Source organism: Cryphonectria parasitica, assembly GCF_011745365.1.
Source record: "Cryphonectria parasitica EP155 unplaced genomic scaffold M406scaffold_10, whole genome shotgun sequence".
NCBI classification, from domain to species: Eukaryota; Fungi; Ascomycota; class Sordariomycetes; order Diaporthales; family Cryphonectriaceae; genus Cryphonectria; species Cryphonectria parasitica.
In genome coordinates this window covers 925,272-946,301 of record NW_024468918.1, presented here as the reverse complement: position 1 = coordinate 946,301, position 21,030 = coordinate 925,272, and the positions used below count along the sequence as shown (strand labels likewise).

Sequence of the window (21,030 nt, the reverse complement as noted above, 5' to 3'; positions counted from 1 at the left end):
AGAACCATCCCTGCCTCGCGTGTGCAGCACGTGGCTAAAATGCCTAAACAGACCGGATCACTTTTTGAGTTTTGGGGGCCGGGCAGGCGGGTCAAGTGCGCGCGCGCCGTACCAACAAAGAAAAGGATAGGACCCCCGATGCTGTCTCAATCATTCACTCATCGTCCCGTCCACTCGATCCACTGAGCTTCCCCTTGCCTTCCTCCCTCCTGCGTCCTCTCCTTCACGCGGTACCTACCTGACCAGGTGTTTAGGGCGGCAGCAAGAGATCCCGAGGTGAGATGAGCCCACGTGCTGCTGCAAGAATAGAACAAATGAGAGAAGGAACAAGAGAGTAAGAAAGAGGGCCTTGGCGGGGTATGGAAGGATTTGGATCAGCAAGCATCCTTCTCAACCAGGGCAGTCAAATTCCCGCCCAACAGGACAAGCCAAGATCCGCATCTCTCATGACAGTCGTCCAGTCATACAGCAAAGGGCTGGATCTTCGGCCCTCGTTCTCTTGCCTGGACATTCCGAGAGTCCCGGGTCTCCATCTGAAGCGCCTCTCAAGCATCCCAGCCCCTCTATCATCTTCTTAGCGAAAGTCAATTCCACACGATCATTGTATAGTAAAGTATCATAAACTAACGGAAAACCTGCTGCGCAACATGATCCGCAACTTGTTGTATTATGATGTGCGCATCACGAGGAAGGAAAAGATTCTCCGCGCATCACCAACAAAAATACCCTACCAACATTACTGGAGCCAGACCAACCAGCTAAGTGATGGGCTATACAGCTGCGTCCTTTTTTCCCTTTTCTTTCTTTTTTTATTCTAGCCACCCGCTATGTCTTCCGGCCCCTCTTGTCTCGTTGGGGCCAGAACCGAGCAGATCGCTGGAACGTGGCCTCTTCTGTTCCTGATTAGTTCGCCGGGAAGCTATACTAGACTCGCCAGCCATCCAACCACACAGCGATTTGCTTCCCGCGGTCGAGACGGTCTACAGAGGCACTAATTAAGTCTAGAGAGAGCGGGAGGTCTCGAGAGGGCCATGTCGAGAACCGGCGGTCAACAAAAGCACATGGCAGGCAAGAGACCTTTTGAAGAGTAGTTCTCCCTTTGGCCCGATAACAAAGATCCTCGGGCCAGGGTGACAGCTCATCTCTCCAGTTTCAAGAAATGGAGGTGGACCATAATTTCGTAAATGAGGTCCATAGAAACACGTGCAAGGCTTGCCCGGCGAGATGAAGGTCGGGACGGGCGGGACAGGACAAAGGTATCAATTACATGGTGCTATAATTAGTACAACACGCTTGCGTACATGCTTGAAGAGGCAAATAATACAGCGCTGTTATGTAGAAGGCACGATTGTCGTCTCACAGAACGCACAAACCTGCTATTGCACCCTATGCACGATATCCACTGCTGGGAAATATTATGGAAGATTCATGTATGATTCTTGGCCTAAAGACACACATTGGAAGTGGAATATCACCGTCACGTCACTTGTATCTTCTCTAATTACAATATCAAACGAGTGGGTCCTTCATCCTGTTCTTCCTCGACCTCTAAGCCTGACGTGATGTCCAGCAGTGGGGAAGAGGTAGGTATTCTGATACTCACTGAGCAATGAGCGACAGCGAGGCGCACCTTATGCAGCCTCAGAGCGTGATCAATATGAGGTTCCCAAACGGTTCGACGTTGGCTGAAGGTATCCAATGAGAACAGATTAGAGGGGAATAACAACGAAGAAAAAGACGACATGCAGGATTCTGCATTACTGGGCTCTATTACACTTAAATACAACACTTTCATACTGCCGTTCAGAGGAAGGACTTGCCCGGCCATCTTCCAGGCTCGTAGATGTTTATTGGCACATAGTCGAGGAGAAAGCAATCACCCGCTAATTATTTTCCATACATGTCAACCTCGTAAATCTCACAACCAGGAAGCAGGAAAGTCGATCGTTTATGACCGATTTCCCAGATCTGGACAGTGTACTGTAGTCTTGCTAGCAAAGAATGAACCTCGTCCCTAAATACATGTAATCTTCGTTCTGTTAGCCATATTGTGTCTTATATTGGTGCAAACGAAAGCTCTTCTTACAATCACGGTCAGATTATGAGAGGTAATGTATTTTGGTTGCTACAAGAAAAGCAGGTGAGGCGAATAGCTACACCTAGGTATATTGCCACATTAATTAATCAGTTCACGATTGCGAAACTACTAGAATAACCACTCTTACATGAATTCAGAAGCTATGATGCGATGCAGCGCGAGAGATCTCTTCATCAGAGAAGACGTCGGTGGATGGTGAATAGGCGCAGTCTCTCAGACTCAAATCACTATTGTGTGGATACTGTCTCTTATACACACTAGCTACACATCGACGACGTAGAGGTCTATGTGTCAAGCATAGAGCCTGCAAGCATGAGTCCATGGTAAGGAGCCCAGTATACTAGAGGATAAATCAGGCAGAGACTACAAACGCTCATCAGAACTGCTTCTTAGAGTATAGAGGGGAAGAGACTAAGAAAGAGATTCATACGGTGCTCATGATAATTATGAGGACGTGTAGTTGTCATTGTGAAAGGTTCCATGCTCATGGCCGAATAGGTGCCGGTTTCACTCTTTCTGAAGACCAGGAGCGAGTTCACCTCTGATTTCTAGCTTTCCTCCACCAAGTAATTACACGGGATCAGTCGCCGTGGCCTATATGCTCTATCGAAATCCTGTAAGGCTGTAGCCAAAACGGGCAAATGATGGCACCCTAGAGAGATGGGGGGCGGGGGGGGGGGGGGGAGCCTTGAAAAAGCAATCCATTTGTCTTTCGCCAACACCAATACTCATTGCTACTTTCTATATGCCCTTCTTCATGCGAGCAGCGTTTGCATAACGCTCTTAAACCTGTAATACTACCATCTAAGCCCATAAATAGCACGCCTGTGATGGGCCTCTTGGGCATCCAAACGAATCATGGGGCTTGTTGGGCTACGACGATCCCAACACACGTTGGGCTTCAAGGATGCAAGTTTCGGATCAGCACAAGTATTCTCGCTTTTTATGCTTGTGTGTAGAGGCTTCACTATTTGTTGAACACTGAATGGAAAAAGGAAAGAAGGAAAAGATCTGCTCACGTGATGGAGTGCACATCCGGCAACAACAGTGATTACACACAGTGTCATGATCCCACTGCCCTGTGGCGGCGTTGAGCTCGATCCTGGGGCGGTTGAAAATGCACCAGCCAAGGAGGTTGGGCCCCTGGTGGCACTGGCAGCAGTTCCAGACGCCACCCCTCTCCAGGAAATAGCAGAGCTGGTTGGTGCAGTGGGCGTCCGAGTCGACGGGGATCGAGTAGGTTGTTCTCGCACAGGGGAGGACCGAGCCTGTGGCACGGTCGAGCTGTGCAGAGACACAGTAGAGAAATGTCACAGACATGTGCTGGCATGGGTGCCTCTTGGGATGGCCGACGCACATCTCGAGCGAACCGAGGAGGAGGGGGAAAAGGGGAGAGATAGAGCACCCTGTCAATCTGTTAAAGGTAAGTATATCGTGATATTCGATGACCAGAAGACTGGCCAGTATCTTTTTGTCGCGCTTACACGTCAATGCAACAGAAGAAGGATGGACCAGCAACTTCCATTTCTTTCTTCGTCTTTTTCTTTCTTCTTGTCTTTCGTCCTGAAGATATTTCAGTTGTACATGGGAAACGTTCTCAAACAGGGCTCACATGGTCTCTTTTGTCGTCATGGGTTTCCTTTCAGGATTCAGATCTCTTAATATATTTATATGATTCACGATAGCTATTCATCTCAAGACAGATAGGTCATTATCATCTACCGGGCCTCTGCCTAATTACTGCCCGTGTCCAAGGGGGGTTTCGAGATCTGGGTCCAGTGTACACTGACAAGGCGTCGATCCTGATCCGGATCTAATCAGAGACATGTCGATTGGGCCTCGACGAAGGAAGAAGCAATATCATTTGCCGCCTTGAGAGTCTTGGATAACGGCAACCAGCAGATTGCCCCCCCTTTGGCTCGGGAAAAGATGACTTGCATGTATGCATGCATGTTTACGCAAGACCATTAATTTCTTCATTCCTTGATAGAGAGAAGGGGAGGAGAAGGGTGGGTGCTGTCGTCGTCTCCTTCACTTACGACAATGTGACGTGTCCTCATATTTGGAAGGGGAGAAAAAGAAAGAAGAAAAAGACGGCTGGCTGCTGCCGGAGCGCAGGGGGACACCCGAGAAAAGCACAAACAAAAAAGATCAGTCATGCCTCGGATCTATAGTACGCCTTTGGTTGGGGAGCATCTCGGTAGTTGGAACTCACTCGATACCCAATGAATGGGGGGGGCCAACGTTGCCTTGCAGGTGGGCCGTCGCGAGATGGTGCAGGGGCGCACCAAAGATCCAAACAGAACGCTGCGACGTGTTGATTATTCCGTCTCTTTCTCTCTCCTCTCTCGCAGGCAGGGATCCGACACAGAAGGCAGTTGAGTAATACCAAGATCCACTCAAAATGGTCATAAAATCCAAGGCTCGTCTCTGTTTCTCTCTCTATTCCTATCACACCAGGTATGTCACATGTTTGAAGCGCGTATGGTGCAAAGAAGAAAGAAATGCTTGGGACGAGAAGCCCCTTTTTTCCCTCTCTTCTCTCTTCTCTCTTTCTTATGTGACACCTCGACCCCCTGGGACGGGTCCCTCCTTGTGACACACCGGGCGCGATCACGCAGACAGCCCTGGCCCATCCATCTTTCTCCTTTCAGCTTCAGCTTCCTCGCCTTGTATACATGTGTGAGGCGAGGTGGCACAGCATATATGCAAAGAAGAGCACATATGCATTATCCTGCTGTGCCTCACCGGCAGTCGGCCTAGCCACCTCGTCATTGTCTTTTTTTTCTCTCCTGCATTGTTTTTTTTTTTTTTTGTACTCTCATTGCTCTCTTCTTACCGACCAGCTCTTCTTCTCCGTCTGACAGGGACAGCTGCAGGCTGTGTGTCTCACATTAATGTTTGACCAGATCTGAACTGAATCTCTCTTGCATCCCGATCGCAGTCTCGGAAGACGCCGCTGCTGGGAGTGATGTAGCTCGTGCATCGGGTCATATTCCGCTGACTTGGGAAGGAAAAAGAAAGAAAAGAAGAAAAGAACACACAAGTAAAGATGCAGCCATTGTCTCTCCACCTCCGAGGGGTGGAAGGAGGGGAAGTGGGCGCCGCCTACAACCTGTAAGAATTCCGAATGTTGTCGGTATTGTCTTCCTTGTCTGCTGGGGGGGGGGGGCACATTGAGTCAACGTTGCCTTTTCCCGACACCTTGCGGATGCACTTGAAAGGGACGCACCGGTCTGGTTTGAGGATTTGAGTTGCACACTTCAGCTCGCTGCTTTGTCATTTGGCGTGCCCCTTTTTGTTACGCCCATGTAATGGCCAAGGAGGGTTTGTGTGGAAAGAGAAGAGAGAAAGACGGCACAGACGAGACGGGACATTGGGACGGTTGGGCAGACACGCAGGAGCCAGGCTGTGAACCCCTTGACCCCTTTGCTTCTCCTTTTCTTTCCTTTCTCTGTGGCTGCCTACACCCTGCCCTCTCCTACATCAGGGCTGGAACATCGTGTACACCTGCCTTGTTGAGAAAGGTCATGGGATTATTCAAAGGACGGATGGATGTCGACCTTGGACCCTGTAAGAAAAAGAAAAAAAAGATGGTAGCATGGCAAAATCGTGGTCAGATTTTCAGTCGTGTGGCACACAAAACTCACACCACACACATTGCAGCACCCCCAAGCCTCCTTGCGCCGTCAGCCTTCGCATCTGTATGGAGCCTAGCTGCTTCTGGGAAGAGGGGGTGGGTTTCTGAGGCGCACCCGTATGCGAGATCTCAGCCAGCCTGCATATCGATACGGTCTTCCTGTAGATCCGGGGACCCATCTTTTTTCTTTCTTTTTCTTTTTTTTCTTTTCTTCTTTCCTGCATCCTCCCTCCATGATAGTGAAATTGTGGCACTCACCAGAGGGGGGCGGATCAAGAGGCTTCGTAGCAGCCGCCACGTCGTCCCGGTGTCTTGGGTCCAAGGTTTCTTTTGCTTGTTATGTCCCAAGGGGTTGAATGGAGCCGCACACCTTTTTCCTTGTTTCTACTGTGTTCTTGGAATTTGCCCTTTTGGTGGAAACCTGGTCCCCTGGAATTAATTTTCTTCCCCTCCCTCCAAACCATGGCCAGACTCCAATGGACCACTCTATACGATTACGATCTATGGATGTGTCTAGATCATGGTCTGAATGTGACGAGTAAGTAAATATGCAAATTGCAAAGACCGCCATTCATACCCAATAGCCGCTGAAAATTCATACCCCTCCTCGACTATATTCGCCCCCACCTAAGAAGCAACAGCCACAGGATCTGGTGTTTCTGACAATGAGCAAATGTATATTTTTCTTTCTTCTGGCGATCGCACGATGATCTTACTTTTGGGCATCAACGCTAAAAGCGTGTAAATACCAGGCAATTGTATCAAATCTATCACATCTCAAAAGAAGAAAAAATTACAGATGCTGCTTCTCACCCTTTCGACATCGGCTGTACTTCACATACGTTTTTTCTTTGCCTCATCCCATTAGATTGAAACAGCCTGCCCGGAAAGCTTTGTCTATCAGTGCCCTATGTTACCCTCTAAGTCTCTCTCTCTCTCTCTCTCTCTCTCTCTCTCTCTATGTCTCTCTCTCCTGCTGCGTGTCTCTTGTGTGTGTATGTGTGTGTGTGTGTAGAACCCAATAACTTATTTTTCCTTTTTTGGAGTTCGAAGATCAGAAGGGAGGGGGAGAGCAAACCCTGTTGGTTGTCTAGCTCGAGATCCTGCTGATTACGAAAGCAACAATGACAATGATACTATGAAATGATGACGATGATGATGAGAAAGATAACGACGATCTTCCCACCCTCGCCTCCCCTCCCCCTCAACCCAACTTAAAAACTCACATCGGCCCGGCTGGTGTGCACGTTTCACAGCAGATGTGCTCACACCGCACCTGAGTCCCCTCGATGATCATGATGCAACTGCACCGCCCCTGCTCGTTCCAGCCCTTGCCGCACCAGCAGCAGTTCCAGCACCGGTTGAGTGCCTCAAACGGGCACCGTGGGAGGGGGCACTTGGGCAGCAACGGAGACAGGGCCGCCGTCGAGGGGTCGCCTTCGAAACTGGGTGGGAGGGGGTAGGCAATCGCCTGCGTCGTGAGGTTGCGGCATGGCTTTCGCTTGTTGGCCGCCGATGAGGACCTGCTGCTGCCGTGATGGTGGTGGTGCTGTGATTTGCCCTTCTCCCTGCTGCTGGTAGCTGATCCTCGGTGACTGCTCTTCTTCCCACTGTCCCTTTTCGACTTGGAGGAAGAGCTGGCCCCTCCTCCCCCTCCACTTCCTCCTGCTGAGTGACTGTGACGTGAGCCACTTTCTGGCGCGTCGGCGCAGTAGACTATGTCTGTCCGCACGTGCTCACATGGCAACGTGTAGGTGATTTGGTGGCACATGACGCTTCTTCTTCTTCTTCTTATCTTGTTTCTTCCCTTCTGTCCCTCTTCTTTTCCTCCCCCTTTTATGTTTAAGAAGGACGAATCCGGCGCTCCTCTTTCACTTCGTATAATAGTCAGTCGTCAGTGACTCGAAGTTGGTGACTCGAGACTGGCGGCTCTGTGTTTTTTTCTGCTTACACAAGGCAGGGTGACGGATGTGATGAGAGCTCTGTCGAAAAGGCAGGAAGCTGAAAGTCTGGTTCTTCTTTGTTGAGGGCCGAACAGACTTCTTATATAGGAAGGAGGGCTGGAAAGCTGAGTGGTACTTTTGTTTCCTCTTCCCAATCTGTCTGAGCAGGGCGAGAGCAGCTGACGATGACTCCAAGGGATCTAGGAACCCGACGATCGAGCCTTGTCGACCAGGAGGGACCTTTAAGTATTGTCGAGGCTCGTGGGGGAACACTCATGTTGTAGTGGTGGCTCGGTCAGGACGGGGGACCAGCCTCCTGGTCATCGGACAGGGAAGGAGAAAAAGAAAAAAGAAAAGACAAAAAAAAAGTCAGCCCTGCTCACCATGTCCGTCACATTCCATTATTGACACCACCCCGCAGTACATCGTCTTCCCCCTTGCCCTGGAAAGCCCATCATCATCATCACGTATGATCGGGCGTAAGGAAGTGGGAAGGTAGGGGGCAAAAAAAAAAAAAAAAAAAGAGGCTGTCGGCGATCATGACAAAAAGGACCAGGGACAATGCACATTGTTGCAAGTAAGTATCTTCCTTCTCTTCCTCTCTCGGTGGTCGTCTAGTATTTCCTGGCTATTGGCCAGAGTAATTTGGAATTCCTCCTCTGAAAACACTTTTTTTTTTTTTGTCGTCCAAGTATTTTTTTTATTTACTTGTTTCCCCCTCTTCCGACGGTCAAGCCCGGCGACCCGACAGACTGGGTCCCCTAAGTTCATGCTTGCTTCTTTTTGTATAGTGAGAAATATGAGGCTGCGAGGCGGTATGCGGGTCATCAACTAAGATTCGAGGATGACAGACGCCTCGAAGCCATGGGGGAGAAAAAAAGAGGTAAAGAGTGGGGAGAGGAGAGGGGAGAGGGGAAGGGTGGAAGCCATAGTGTCGTGTTCGTATGGTTCACAAAGTCTCACACGCACAGACTTGCTTTCTTGTTTGACTTCCCATCCTTACCAACCCCCTTTCCCCTCTGTCTCTTAACCTCCTCCTCTCTTCATCATGTCTTTCTTTCTCACATGGCAAGACCCTGAAGTCTAATAGCCAAGAAAAGAATAAAACGAAAACAGGTCTCATGCCTGACCGAATAGTCTGTTCGAAACTCCACCTTGGGCCAAGCCACTTGGCTGATTTTCCCCTTTCTTTCTAGAGTTCCACAGGCGGGTTGGCTTTCAGCTGGTGTTGCCCGGCAAGTTCCATCTGATCTCATCGTTTTGTTGCTTTTTCCCGCTGGTCCACCTTTTAAGATCGAGCCCAAAAAAGGACAAAAAAAAAAGACGATCCAGACCAGATCGATCTTGCATGAGTAATGCCGGAGAATTTAACAAGATCTTGGAAGTTTCTCGAAGATCTGGTTCAAATAAGAAGGAAGAGAAAAGAAGAAGAAAAAAAGAAGGAAGAGAAAAGAAGAAGAAAAAAAACGAAAAGAAGACAGAGAGAGAGAGAGAGACAAAGAGAAAAAGCAACAAGCAAACAATATTAACGAAATTGGAACAGAGCTGATGATGATATAATGATGATGACTTGCAACTTCATCAATATAATATTACTACAGGCTTCTTCAGTATTTAGATCAGTTCGGTGCTTGCATGTCTAATTATCATTTGAGGGGGGGTATCAAAAAGTACTTCACCTCTTCTAATTTCTTGTCATTCTTTTCATTCCTCTCCATCATTCCATCTTCTTCTTCTTCTTCTTCTTCTTCTTCTTCTTCTCCGTCTTCGTCGTCGTCTTCGTCGTCGTCTTTCTGCTGGCCGGGCCGTCCTCAGCTCGACTACTTAGTAATAGTCCCTCTCGCTTGCGACGCCTCGTCAACAAAGCGCACACAGGTAAATGGTCTCTCCCCTCTCCCCCTTTCCGCCAGGTCGGTCGGCTCGGTCGCTCTTGTCTCGGGTCGATCGGTCGAAGTTGTTTTCCTTCTTTTATTTATTTATTTCTTCTTCTTCTTCTTCTTTTTCTTGTACTTCTTCGTCATGTCCTTCTTCTTCTGTTCCTGGCGTTGGCTCCTCGAGCACTAGCTGCTGCAGCAGCTTGCGCCTCAGCGCCGGTCCTCAGGTCGGGCTGGCAGTCCTGACAGCACTGGTGGTAGCATAAAGAGTCTGGGCTCCGCCTCATCAAGTGGTAGCAGCACGGATACCTATTCCCTCCAAAGCCACACCGGCAGCAGATCCAGAGCCCGCCTAGCTCCTGCAGGCGACACCGGCCGAGGCTGCAGTCTGGGCTGGCCAGGCAACCGCCGCTGGCACACGGGTTGGTGAAGTCGATGCCTGGGTTGCCGTTGGCCTGGTCGTGGTACGAGATGTTGGGGCAGGGCTGCTGGGTCTGGGTGGCCTGGTCGAAGGTCGCGTCTTGACAGTAGATGTAGTGTATAACGAACTCGATGTCACGGGTGCAGGGGTATATATGGTGATAATGAAGGTAGTAGTAGGTGCACATGGTCGTCGAGGTAAGGTAGGATTAAGTCGAAATTCGGCGAGGTCTAATCGTCTTTTTTTTTTTTTTTTTTTCCCGAAAAAGAGGGAGGAGGGAGAGGTAGAGAGAGGCAGAGAGAGTGTGTGTTGGTGCCAGAAGTGGGTCACTCGGAGAGTGACAATGACTGGTTGTCCAAGTGATGCTCCACGTATCCGTTCAATCCCCCAGAAAAGCCACTGACTGGGCTGTAGGTGTATAGAAGAAGGCGGTCGTTTTGTTGCTTCAGTAGTAAACCCCCATTGTTTGGATAAAGAAGGACTGAATCGTGGCTGGCGGTAATCGAATAGAGAGACTTTGGTGGCGTACAAAATTGCCGGCCCAGAGGTCTTGTACAGGAGTGAGGGTAAAAGAAGTATAAAAAAAAATATAACTATCCTCGAGGGCTTGCGAATATGGTTTTTTGGGGTGTTTTCGGCCCCCAGGAGGCTGAAAGAAGGGGGGGTGGGGGGGGCGGACTCTCAATTCAACGGTCGGTTGTCCTGGGTTGGGGGAAAATAGAAAAGGTGTGTGGACAATATATTCTGAATAATGTGGGTATCCGAGACAGGGGACGTATGCAGGAACAGAAATATCCTGCAGCTGTCAAAAATGACTAACCGAGGTCTTAAAAGGTGGTAGACGAATGTACAAGGCGAGTTGATATATGTTGGTGGATCTCGTGATTTTTGGGTGGTCTCCAGATGCGGACGATGGGGTGATTGGTGACAAGAATCATGAGAGTCGACCCTAGTTTGTTCTTGCAGATTCCTTGGGGCTCTTTGGGCAACGGGCGACTGGAGGCCGAGATTATTAGCAAAAGAAAGGAGAAGACTTGTAGGATCTTGAAGAAATTGTAATGAACTCTGTTTTCCCTCTATGGATTGTTTGTCTGTTGTCGTATCCGGGGTGCAAGTATGTGTCTGTGTGGTGTTCGACTTGTTGTGGTAGCCGTGTCTCGTTGTTGCTGAATGATTGTTAGTGATGATGATGGTTTACTACCGCTCCCTTCTGATCCACCTTCGACTGAGAAACGGCACGATGCCCTCTTATATATGAATAGCAATAAATTAAAAAAAGAAGCGGAAAAAGGGTCTCTCGCTTCTGGCCAAGAGAGCGCCTCGTGTCATCATGTTTTAATATACCTTTTTCTGATACGCCTACAAGGAAAACCCCCACGTCTTCCCATCCCGCTGCCCACCCTTTTCTTTTTTTCTTATTTTTTATTATTATCCTTTCACACCTGCATCTGTGCCCAAGTGCGATTTTGACGAGAGAGGAAAGGTATGAAGAGAGACAGAGAGGGGTGAGAGAAAAAAAAAAAAAAGAAAAGGAAAAAGCCTTTCCGCCACCTCCAGGGCTGCTGGCCAGATTGCCTTGTTTTTTTCTTCTCTTCTTTCCTCTCTCGGCAGCGTGTCAATGAACATCTATCTGCAACGCCCTACAAGAACTGGCCAAGGATTGACCGACCGCCACGTCCAACAATAAGCCCACCTTAATTTGGCGGCACGTGGCTTCCTCGTGGCCTGGATCGGTCCGCACGTGGGAAGGGCGGTACACAAACGTGGCTCTCGGGTGCTCTTGGTGCGCACATAGTATAATCATGCTAGACAAAAGCTGGAGAAGGAGGGTAGGGGAGGAGACAGACGTGAATGGGACATACGGGATGCAGTTTAGGTAATTAGGCAGGCAGCATTAGGAATTAATCGGAAGACCAGAGGAGGGGAAGGTGGGCAGATAGGTGTGTGAGGAGACGCAACAAGAAAAGAGGCTGCGTCTAGGAACGAGTGAGTGCGAGGTCGGGAGAGAGACACAGAGAGAAAGAAAAGAAACATTGAGAGAACATGCCTGCCTGAAAGCTGCGCAATCGATCGAGATCCAGGTCGAGGTGGATCCCGTGCGTCCACCCTAAGAAAGCAATGTAATCGAGGGCTAACTGGTTGGGCAAGACCATCTTTTGGAACAAACAGTGACATGGCAAATATCGGAAAAGAGACGGAGAGAGAGAGAGAGAGAGAGCGAGAGAGCGAGAGAGAGGAAACATGAAACCGGGGAATCATGATTGCAAAAGCTGGGGACGAGGAGGAGGGCTGAACACGCGATGTGGCTTTCAGCCATGGGGCAATCCGGAACGCCTCTCCTGCTTTCTACCCTATTCGCTGCCTGAGGGAGGGAAGAAAAGGACAAGAAAAGAATATCTATGGCCCAGACGGAATATGCATGCAGCCCTAGATCCGTACCACAACTCAGCGTGCATGAAAGGACTGGGTGGCGTGGAGGTGCGGAGGTATATGCAAGATCTCAGATCCCTTTTTCTCTTCCGCACACCCCCCCCCCCTCCTCCTTTTTCGCCCCTAAATATCGCCCCGCGAGTGGTACGATGTTCTGATCGGGCCAACCCCCGAAGTAACTCAAAAGAGAGGGAAATAAAAGGAAATTGAAATGAAATTTTAAAAAAACAGGTAAAACACAAAATAAAAAAAGGCTAAGAAGAACAAAACCCTTGCAGACAATGTGTCCTCCATCAGAAGTAAGGGACAAATGCTGTCTGTTTTGGCCCTTAATTCGTACAGCACTACTGAATATGGAGCCATGTTGTCTTAGATGACACACCGAATATTCCCTCTCCATGGACGGAACGGTGGTTTTCTTCCTTCTTTTTCTTCTTCAAGATTTTGTTCTTCTTTTCCTTTCAATTCCGTCTTTTGCTGCATCGCCACTCCTGAGAGGTTTTGGTCTACGAACCATTTCCGCCCTGTAGTAAATTGTCCGTTATTCAATTGGTGTCACCCAAAAATAAACAGTCACAATTATGCATGTGATATTGTATATAGACACGGCACCTGCGATGAGGCTGTGGGGGAACACATGTCTCTTGGACGCCAACCTCTCGAGACAGGTAACACCGTCACAAGGTGCGACCAGCCAGACGAAGCCACCAGGTACTGCAGCCGTGTCGACAGACATATTTTCCGCAGGCGAAGAAGAGTTGGCCGGAGCGAGAGCCTGTGGCGGCTGAAGTCTGGCCGGCGAGAGCCCAGGCTAAGAAAAACTCCGGCAACTAGAGAGGAAAGTGAAAAGAGGCAAGCCTGGCTCTTCAAGTCGGTCTGATCTGTCTTGCCTGCCCAGGTGGTGGCTGATGCTCCTCCGCTCTCAAAGAAAAGCAGAGCGAAGAAGAGGAGGGGTAAAAATACGAAGAATACGAGGAGGGGGCCCGTTTGCTGACCGGCAGACCAGACAAGACATACACTGCTTCTCCTGTGTTCAGCCGACGATCGTTTGCTGATCGACCCCAGAGAAGCAAGAACCTTATGCATCTTTGACAGGCGAGTAACAGGGGTGAGCCCAGCCCAGTTCAGCCCCCAATCCTTCTCAGATGAGTCTTTAGAAACAAGTGAGTGACAAGGCGTAGGAGCCGTGTGTATACACCCAACCGTGAAGAAGCACAAACAGGTCCACCTGGGTTGTGGAGTGGTTGGGTCGGGTTGCTTAGATGCTACCATGGTATCGCGGTATCGGAAGCTGGGTTATTCATTGACCGAGCGTATGAACAAGCCCGTGTTCTAAAAAAGAATACAGACAAAAGGAAAAATAGGGGTTCAGGTCTAGAACATGCATATCGTCTAGGGTCTGGGGGCCTTGAGGAGGGTATCATCCGAGCCAGATGAAGCCACACAAACGTCATCAGGGCTATTGTCCCGCATGGAATCCTGTGGAAGAAAGTCTTTTCCCCTCCTCTTCTCAGCCGCTTCTCGAGGCCCAATACACGACGCATGGGCCCATGGCAAGCGGCCAAGCGGGCTCAAGCTGCGCTGCCCTGGAGCACACACATCCCACAGAAAATTGCAAGTCTGCAGGCAGATTGAGCACCACATTACTTAGGCGAAAGGGGGTTGTCTGAGATCATCATGCGAGTCTGATTCGCTGGAATACGCCTCCCGGTGTGAATTTAACGACATATAACTGGCTCCAGTGGCTTGAAGGGGAGTGAGGGCAATACCAGTCGACAGCAGTTCACCTAGGTAAAAGAAAGTTTGCCGGAGGAGGAGGACCAGGCTCTGCACACCCGGAGCAAAGACACCGACGAGCCAGATGCGGGTATGATAGACATGGTTCTCAGTAGGAGAGGCCACCATGTGGAGTGTTCTCTCTCGTAATGCTTGCCTTTCCTGCTGTGACGGCTTCATAGGAGAATCCTTCTGCTCGTTGGGAACCAGGCTGGTACCTGCGCATCAGGCAATAGAGGCGACGGGCTGAACATGGCGTGATAATACGCCTAACCGTCGTGCGGTTTCTGTCTCGGTAAAGACACTGCCATAGACGATGGCGCACATCTGCAGAGCAGTCGGCCTCGTCAGGCGCAAGACAGAGAGGACTGGTCGCAGCTCCGTAGCCAGCCACCCTTTCGCCTCGTTCGTCTTAAACGTACGATTGCAATCTCTCTTAACCTGCTGACGAGCGCCCTTCCTCCAGATCAAGGCTACTCTTGTTACTCTGAAAAGAAAGTGGCATGCACATCTAGCATGTGTAATGAGAAGTCGTCCTCCTCAATGTAGGGCCCTTAACACGCGACGGCGTGATACAAAAGTTCTAGAGCATGGTACCATTGCTGTGCCTCACGGGGTTGTCAACGACAAGGCTTTGCGTGAGGACCGGATAAAGGTGGCAGAGAGACAATTTTGGAGCCCCTGTCGTGATGATGGTGATGATGATGAACAGCTCCTTCATTTCACGGTGACAGTTGTAGAATAGGGTCTCACAAGTCCCAAGTGCGGTGCGGCGGATCGATTTGACAAGAAGCCATCACTCGTGCCTGTGTATCGACAGATGCCTCGCTCGGGATCCAAAGCAGAAGAATTAAATTGAAAATCTCAATTCCAAAATATTTCGAGTCCAAGGTTCAGCTTGGTGACGACGTACAAATCCAGAGACGAGACCTAACGCCCAATTAAAACGCCAAGAACATTCATTGACAGTCAATGTGTCACAAGTCAGATAGACTATGCAGCCTCGTGCCTCCAAGCGCCAGAACACGGGTGACGAACATCACTAGATCGAACACGATCGATTCGGCTTCTCGTTCGGTCCCCGGCCACAGCAGCAGCAGCAACGAAAGCAACGACAGCAACATCAAGCTGGCCTCCAAGCACCCCCCCCCCATTCTCATCTTTCTCTCTCTTTCTTCCCACCTCTCTCTTTCTTTTCAAATTTTGGGCATGGCTGGGACACAGACCACGCCTCCAACTTCCAACAGGTCGCAGTTGATGTTGCCGTTGGCCTCCTTCAGCTTTGGTACGTCGATGCCATGCATCTTTGCAATATCCCAACATGACTCCCCCTGCTGGATCTGATGTGCGTGGCTCCCCGGGCCGCAGCGAGAGAGGGTCGCCTTGGAGCTCGTCATCCACCCCAGAAACCAGAACAGGCCGACCAGGAATAGCGCCAGGATCATGAAGAAGTTGAGCAGCGGCATCAGCTCGGCCCGCCAGTGCTTCGCGGCATACGAGGTGCCGCTTCCATCTCCTCCTCCTCCTCCCCATCTCGCATGTGCCTGGCCCGCGCCTGTGTGTGTGTTGTGGCCCTCCAGGAAGGGCACGGTGGCCTCGCTTTCGTCGTAGCTGGGGGGTTGCTCGCCCCCATGTTCGGCATCGGCAGACTCGACATCGATATTGGTGAGGTCTGATGGGGGCTTGGGTGGGTTGGCAACCTTGGTCAGGCGGCCATATCGGCAGCCAGGCGGGCCCTCCCAGAGACTTCCGTCTGTGTCTCGAAAGGTGTAGACCTCTGTGTCTGCATCGTATCCAACGCGGACCATGCCCTCTGGGAGGCGCTCTTCGTCGGTATCGTAGTCGAAGCGGCGGGGCATTGCGACTCTTGTGAGTGGAGAGAAAGGACGTAAGCGCCTTTATGCGGTGTTGAGATGCCTCAATGGTCGACTGGCTGGCTGGACTGGACTGGACCGGTCATGTGAGCAGTGGCAGGTAACAGAGCGAGGAACACTCGTCCTTGCTAGAGATGCAGGCGTGTGTAAGGAGATGGGAAGGAAGAGTGGACGATCAGGACGGGTGGTAAGTGACGGAGGAATAAGGATAGATAGACGTGTGAGTTGACGGGTAGATGGGTGGACGGATGGATGGACAGATGAGCAGGAAGGAAAATGTTGGGTGTCTTTGGTTGCTTGAGGATGAGGACGAGGATGACGGCAGGTGGTGGTTTCGAGCTGGAAGGCCCCTGCGCCACACTCGCCATCGCATGGCAGGAGCAGGATTCCAGGGCACCCTCGCCCCTGCAAATCAAAGTGCAATCCTCTCGTGATTCGGCGTCATTCTAGTTTGCTTGTGACTGTGACACCGTTTTATTTGTTCTTCCGGTCCATTACGACAAGCAGATGACCAATTTCCGTCACACCATACCTCAAGTCAAAGCCTAGATTTCCATTTTCTTGATAAGTTTCCACCTGCAGTTGTTATCACTGGATGTCGCCTCTTTCCTCTGCAGTAGACTTTGTACCGAAGTGGGGGTGACTACAGTACTATAGTGGCCGTGCTTCAGGCCATGCAGGCCATGCACCTCAGACCCCAACAACACCCCATGCACTTGCTGGTTTCCAACCTTATTTGGAAGTTCATAATTAGGTATAATATAGCTATGAAGTCTTCTTGGATAAGCAGGATATATAATCAAAATAGTTGCTTACTTGGCCATGCTCTGCTATCTACTTATATTCATGGAATCATCAAAGATACCTCGGCATAAAATAATAATAAAAAAAAGCAAAAGGAGAGAAAGTAAAACACGAACACACACACACATACACGCACACCCCTCTAGAACAGTGTAGTAAATATCCACAGTACATACTACAGTATGCAGCACGCAGTAGGTTACGTGCAACGGCGGATAAAGCGAGCAGTTACTTGGTCCCGCTGAGGAGGTGCTAGTATGGTCAGGCCTTCTAGGGGACCTGGAAACTCCCGCCGCTAACACCGACCGACACATTTCTGCGGGGCCCTTGCTAGAGTGGGCTACTTTGGTACGAATTTGGTACGTACCTCAGTAGCATTACCTCCTTCCCTTGACCTTCGTCTATGCACCGTACTGCACAGTGAGCACAAAACCTCCACAGAAATTCAATCTCTTTTAGGAGGGGGAGAGAAACTGTGTTCGTCCACACACCTTCTTCACACATCAATTCCCTGGGCGACCAAATACTAGGGTGTCCGCCAGATCGCACTGCAGCAGAGCTGTACCGAATCCCCTAGATTTGCATGCATCAAGGCTCACAGGCAATCACGAAGGCCACACGCACCATTCCCACTTTTTGTTACCTTTTTTCCCCCTTCCCTTCACCATTTTCCCTATCAGAAGAGAGGAGGGAGACCAGAAGAAAAGAAAAAGGAAAGAGAAAGAGAGAGGAAAAGAGGCGATCCTAGGAGTTTGTCCCCGCCTGTTCCGTCAAGGATCACATCCTTCGATCCTGTCTCCCTCTCTCTCTCTCTTCTTTCCTACACACCAGACCAACTGCACCCACTTATTGCCAAAGGTGCAGCAGGCTTGAGGAACTCCTCGTCCGTGCAGGACACTCGTCAGCACGCTTACTTCGAGGGACCCTCGGGAATACACGTTGGAAAATACAGCAGGCTGGTGATTCGAGGGATATTGGGTACATCCCTGAATCTTTCCCGTCTTTACGACCCATCATCTTCACTACTCAAGGTCTCACAAGCGCTATCTGCTCTCTCTCAACCCCGCCTGCTGCGCCTCTCGGACGACCCTCATCAGCCAGCCAAGCTACAAGCGAAAGATTGAGAATGCTAACCGATAAAGAGATCGACGATGCTGCAAAGCAGCTGGCAGACTATCGCCGCAATGATAAACTCGAAGCAATCCTCAATAATTATGCGTTGCTGCTCGAGGAGCATCAGCGTCTCAAGAGCGACTACGAGGAGGAGCGGGATGCCCGGGAGCGCTACAAGCAGCTAGCTCGTGGCCAGGAGCGCAACCCTTTTGTCCTGGTTCTTATTGACGCCGATGGCTATGTTTTTGACGATCGTCTCGTCGGTGCTGGGGCCGAGGGAGGCTCGAGGGCTGCCCAGCTGCTCAACGACGGCATCAAGACCAGCCTGCGCCGGAAGGGCCTCGAGCACTGCGACATCGTCGTCCGTGCCTACGCCAACGTCGCTGGCCTGTCCAAGGCCCTGAGCAAGTCAGGCCTTCTTGGTGCCGAGAAGCGCTCGCTGGCGCCCTTCATCGCCCATTTCAACAGGTCCTATCCTCTAACCGACTTTGTCGACGCCGGCGAGCTCAAGGAGAATGCTGATTTCAAGCTCCGCGGCCTGCTGCGCCTTTATGCCGAGAACGCTCAGTGTAAGCATATTTACTTTGCTGCTTGCCACGACGCCGGCTATGTGTCCGAACTCACCCAGTATCGGGACCACAGCGACCGTGTCACCCTCATAAAGACACCAGGCCTGCTATTTCACGACGAGTTTACCAAGCTTGGTCTAGGCATCGAGGAGCTCCCGGGCGTCTTCCGACCCGCCGGCTCTGCCATGGATGCCATCTATCCTAAGCCGCTCCAGACCATCTCCTCCTTCAACAAATCTACTCCGTCCCTCCCGTCTCCATCCTCAGCAGCAACGAGTGCTGAGATCTGTTCGTTTTACAAGTTGGGCAAGTGCAGATATGGCAGTAACTGCAAGAAGCTGCATGCCAACCCGCAATCGATGACAACGACAACGAGCACCCTACCGGTTCGTAACAACAACAACAATCACAACCACAATAATAACAATAACAACAACAACAATAATAATTCCTCGAGATTGTCGCGAGATTGGAGGTCAGATAACGGGTCTCTCCTCGACTATGATGGTGGTGTTGGGGGCCCCATGGGAGGGTCAATGCACGCTCGCGACAGCCCCCATAGGACCTATATGCAGCAGGCCGACCTCCTGCGTCAACTGCCCAGAAAAGAAGACATCCCGCCCGGTCACGTCGCCGTAAATAAAAATGGTCAGCGCCTGGATTACTACCTGTCTCCGCCTACCCCCGACGCCGAGAACCGCCTCAGGGCTCGCTCTGCCACTACAAGGCTGTGCAACGCTATGCACCTGAAGGGCTCATGCAGCACACCCGGCTGCGAATACGACCACAGCCAGGTCGAAGAAGACCTCAAACCCGCCCTCGAATGGCTTGCCCGCTCTCTACCCTGCGCTAAGCGCGGCGACTGTCGAAATGCAGCCTGCCTATCCGGCCACGTGTGTCTAAAGCCGGACTGCAAGCACTATGGCTCAGGCAAGGCTTATTGCAAGATAGGCTTCCTTACGCACTTGACCGATTTAGCTGTCGACCGTTACGTGCCCGCCACTACGGGTCAACAGCCCAGTAACGGCGATCCTGTTAATCACACCTCACCATCATCCACAGTTACTTCTCCCGTCACCGAAGACGACGAGGACGAAGGCGGAAGTAACACACCTCTAGGTGGCACCTCAATTTAGAAGGACTCTTGACAGGTCAGGTATGCGGTGATGCTCACTGTCAATTTATTTTTGAAGAAAAAATAACCTCTGTGTCCTATTACCATGAGGGCAACTTCTTTTGTTTTTTTATTTTATTATTTTCTCTCGGTAATGCGGTCTCGTGTTGGCGCGCACAGGCACCCTTACAACTATGCAGCCTTGTCAACGTCGCGTGGTCGTATTTAATCGTCCCTCTTTTTTCCCTCTCCTTCATTTTCGAAGACGTGGCCTTAGGTTACAGCTGCTTGCATCTGAACAGAGGAGAGAGCTTACTTGCATTGCAGGGTGGTTGTTGAGTTCTCTTGACTTCTAGAAGTCAGTCAGAACGAAGGAGGCATTGATGTGGGGGCGCTCTGCCACATCTGATGACGCCGGAGCTTCGAGAGTGCTACCATAAAGCACGAGCCTGAACACCGCCACCACACACGCTTAACAAGACGCACGAATGGTGGCCGTTGACGTGAAAGTGGTCGGCGAGAAAAATTGATGAAGAACCTACGAAACGAGACAAGAGGATCAGTGACGTCTGAAGATGGCTTGCGCGAATCAAAGCCGTGCCACCAAACGATTACGACATGCAAGAGGGTGGAGAGTTTGAAAACAGCAGGGCTCTGTCTTCGATTAGTCACAAGGAGAGCAGATTGAATCGGAGACGAGTCCCTGCTTGAGCCGTCCCCCCTCGCTTGAGACTCTAAGGAAACTTTGCGAGGGGGCAATCTTGGAAGACAAAGGGAATTTCGTGGACCGAGATAGATTCGGCTTCAGGAGGCTGGTGCGTGCTGAGATGCTCTGCTACACACGCCAAAACAATCATGGTGCATACCTAGGTATAAGGTACGAGGAGGACTAGTCGCTGATCCACTTAGCATGGCCACGATCCATTCATGAAGCCTTGCAAAAGGGGTCATCTACTTGTGTGGGAGCAGAGCAGCACGTATAAGATGGGTTCATTACCCCAGTCTACCCAAGTACGCGCGGAATACAGCGCCAGATCTGATACGTTATGGGTCATGTGGATGGTTGCATTCTTGTTTTTTCTGTTCTCTATCTCTCTTTCTTTTCTTCTCTTTTCTCTCTCGATATTCCGTCATGTTGCATTCATACTTGTGGCTTGGGTTTCTCCCAGGCTGTTAAGGCGGTCGCCATATTCAGTGTACTCAGTTGTGGTGCATTCTATTCTTTCACTGTACCTAGGTAGACATTGTTAGTAATTTGAAGTTGCAGTTTCCGCAACGGCGATGATATCAAGCAAGATGGCATCCGGTGATACTTACTATGTGGACGACTCATCTTTGTGCAGTGATCTTGTCCTATCAGTGTATGAACCTCAA

At 50.5% G+C, this 21,030-nt stretch overlaps 5 protein-coding genes across 5 annotated transcripts; 1 reads left to right on the top strand and 4 right to left on the bottom strand.

Annotated features, from left to right (window-relative positions):
• Positions 1 to 3,127: 3,127 nt before the first annotated feature.
• Positions 3,128 to 3,457, bottom strand: M406DRAFT_223852 (uncharacterized protein; the record flags this gene model as incomplete). Its single annotated transcript, XM_040915663.1, has 1 exon — positions 3,128 to 3,457. A coding segment is annotated over one exon (330 nt), but the record flags the coding sequence as incomplete, so codon positions are not given.
• A 3,503-nt stretch (positions 3,458 to 6,960) lies between these two features.
• M406DRAFT_269736 (uncharacterized protein) lies at positions 6,961 to 7,509 on the bottom strand (the record flags this gene model as incomplete). Its single annotated transcript, XM_040918023.1, has 1 exon — positions 6,961 to 7,509. The coding sequence occupies one exon, from the start codon at positions 7,507 to 7,509 to the stop codon at positions 6,961 to 6,963; it is 549 nt and encodes a 182-aa protein (XP_040771308.1).
• A 2,148-nt stretch (positions 7,510 to 9,657) lies between these two features.
• On the bottom strand, positions 9,658 to 10,163 carry M406DRAFT_343443 (uncharacterized protein; the record flags this gene model as incomplete). The annotated part of the gene is made up of 2 exons (XM_040921868.1): positions 9,658 to 9,714; positions 9,747 to 10,163. 2 exons carry the CDS (start codon positions 10,161 to 10,163, stop codon positions 9,658 to 9,660), a joined length of 474 nt encoding a protein of 157 aa, XP_040771307.1.
• Positions 10,164 to 15,378: 5,215 nt separating this feature from the next.
• Positions 15,379 to 16,041, bottom strand: M406DRAFT_52969 (uncharacterized protein; the record flags this gene model as incomplete). Its single annotated transcript, XM_040924497.1, has 2 exons — positions 15,379 to 15,688; positions 15,833 to 16,041. 2 exons carry the CDS (start codon positions 16,039 to 16,041, stop codon positions 15,379 to 15,381), a joined length of 519 nt encoding a protein of 172 aa, XP_040771306.1.
• Positions 16,042 to 17,986: 1,945 nt separating this feature from the next.
• On the top strand, positions 17,987 to 19,678 carry M406DRAFT_53057 (uncharacterized protein; the record flags this gene model as incomplete). The annotated part of the gene is made up of 2 exons (XM_040924503.1): positions 17,987 to 18,932; positions 19,074 to 19,678. The coding sequence occupies 2 exons, from the start codon at positions 17,987 to 17,989 to the stop codon at positions 19,676 to 19,678; spliced, it is 1,551 nt and encodes a 516-aa protein (XP_040771305.1).
• Between the last annotated feature and the right edge of the window lie 1,352 nt (positions 19,679 to 21,030).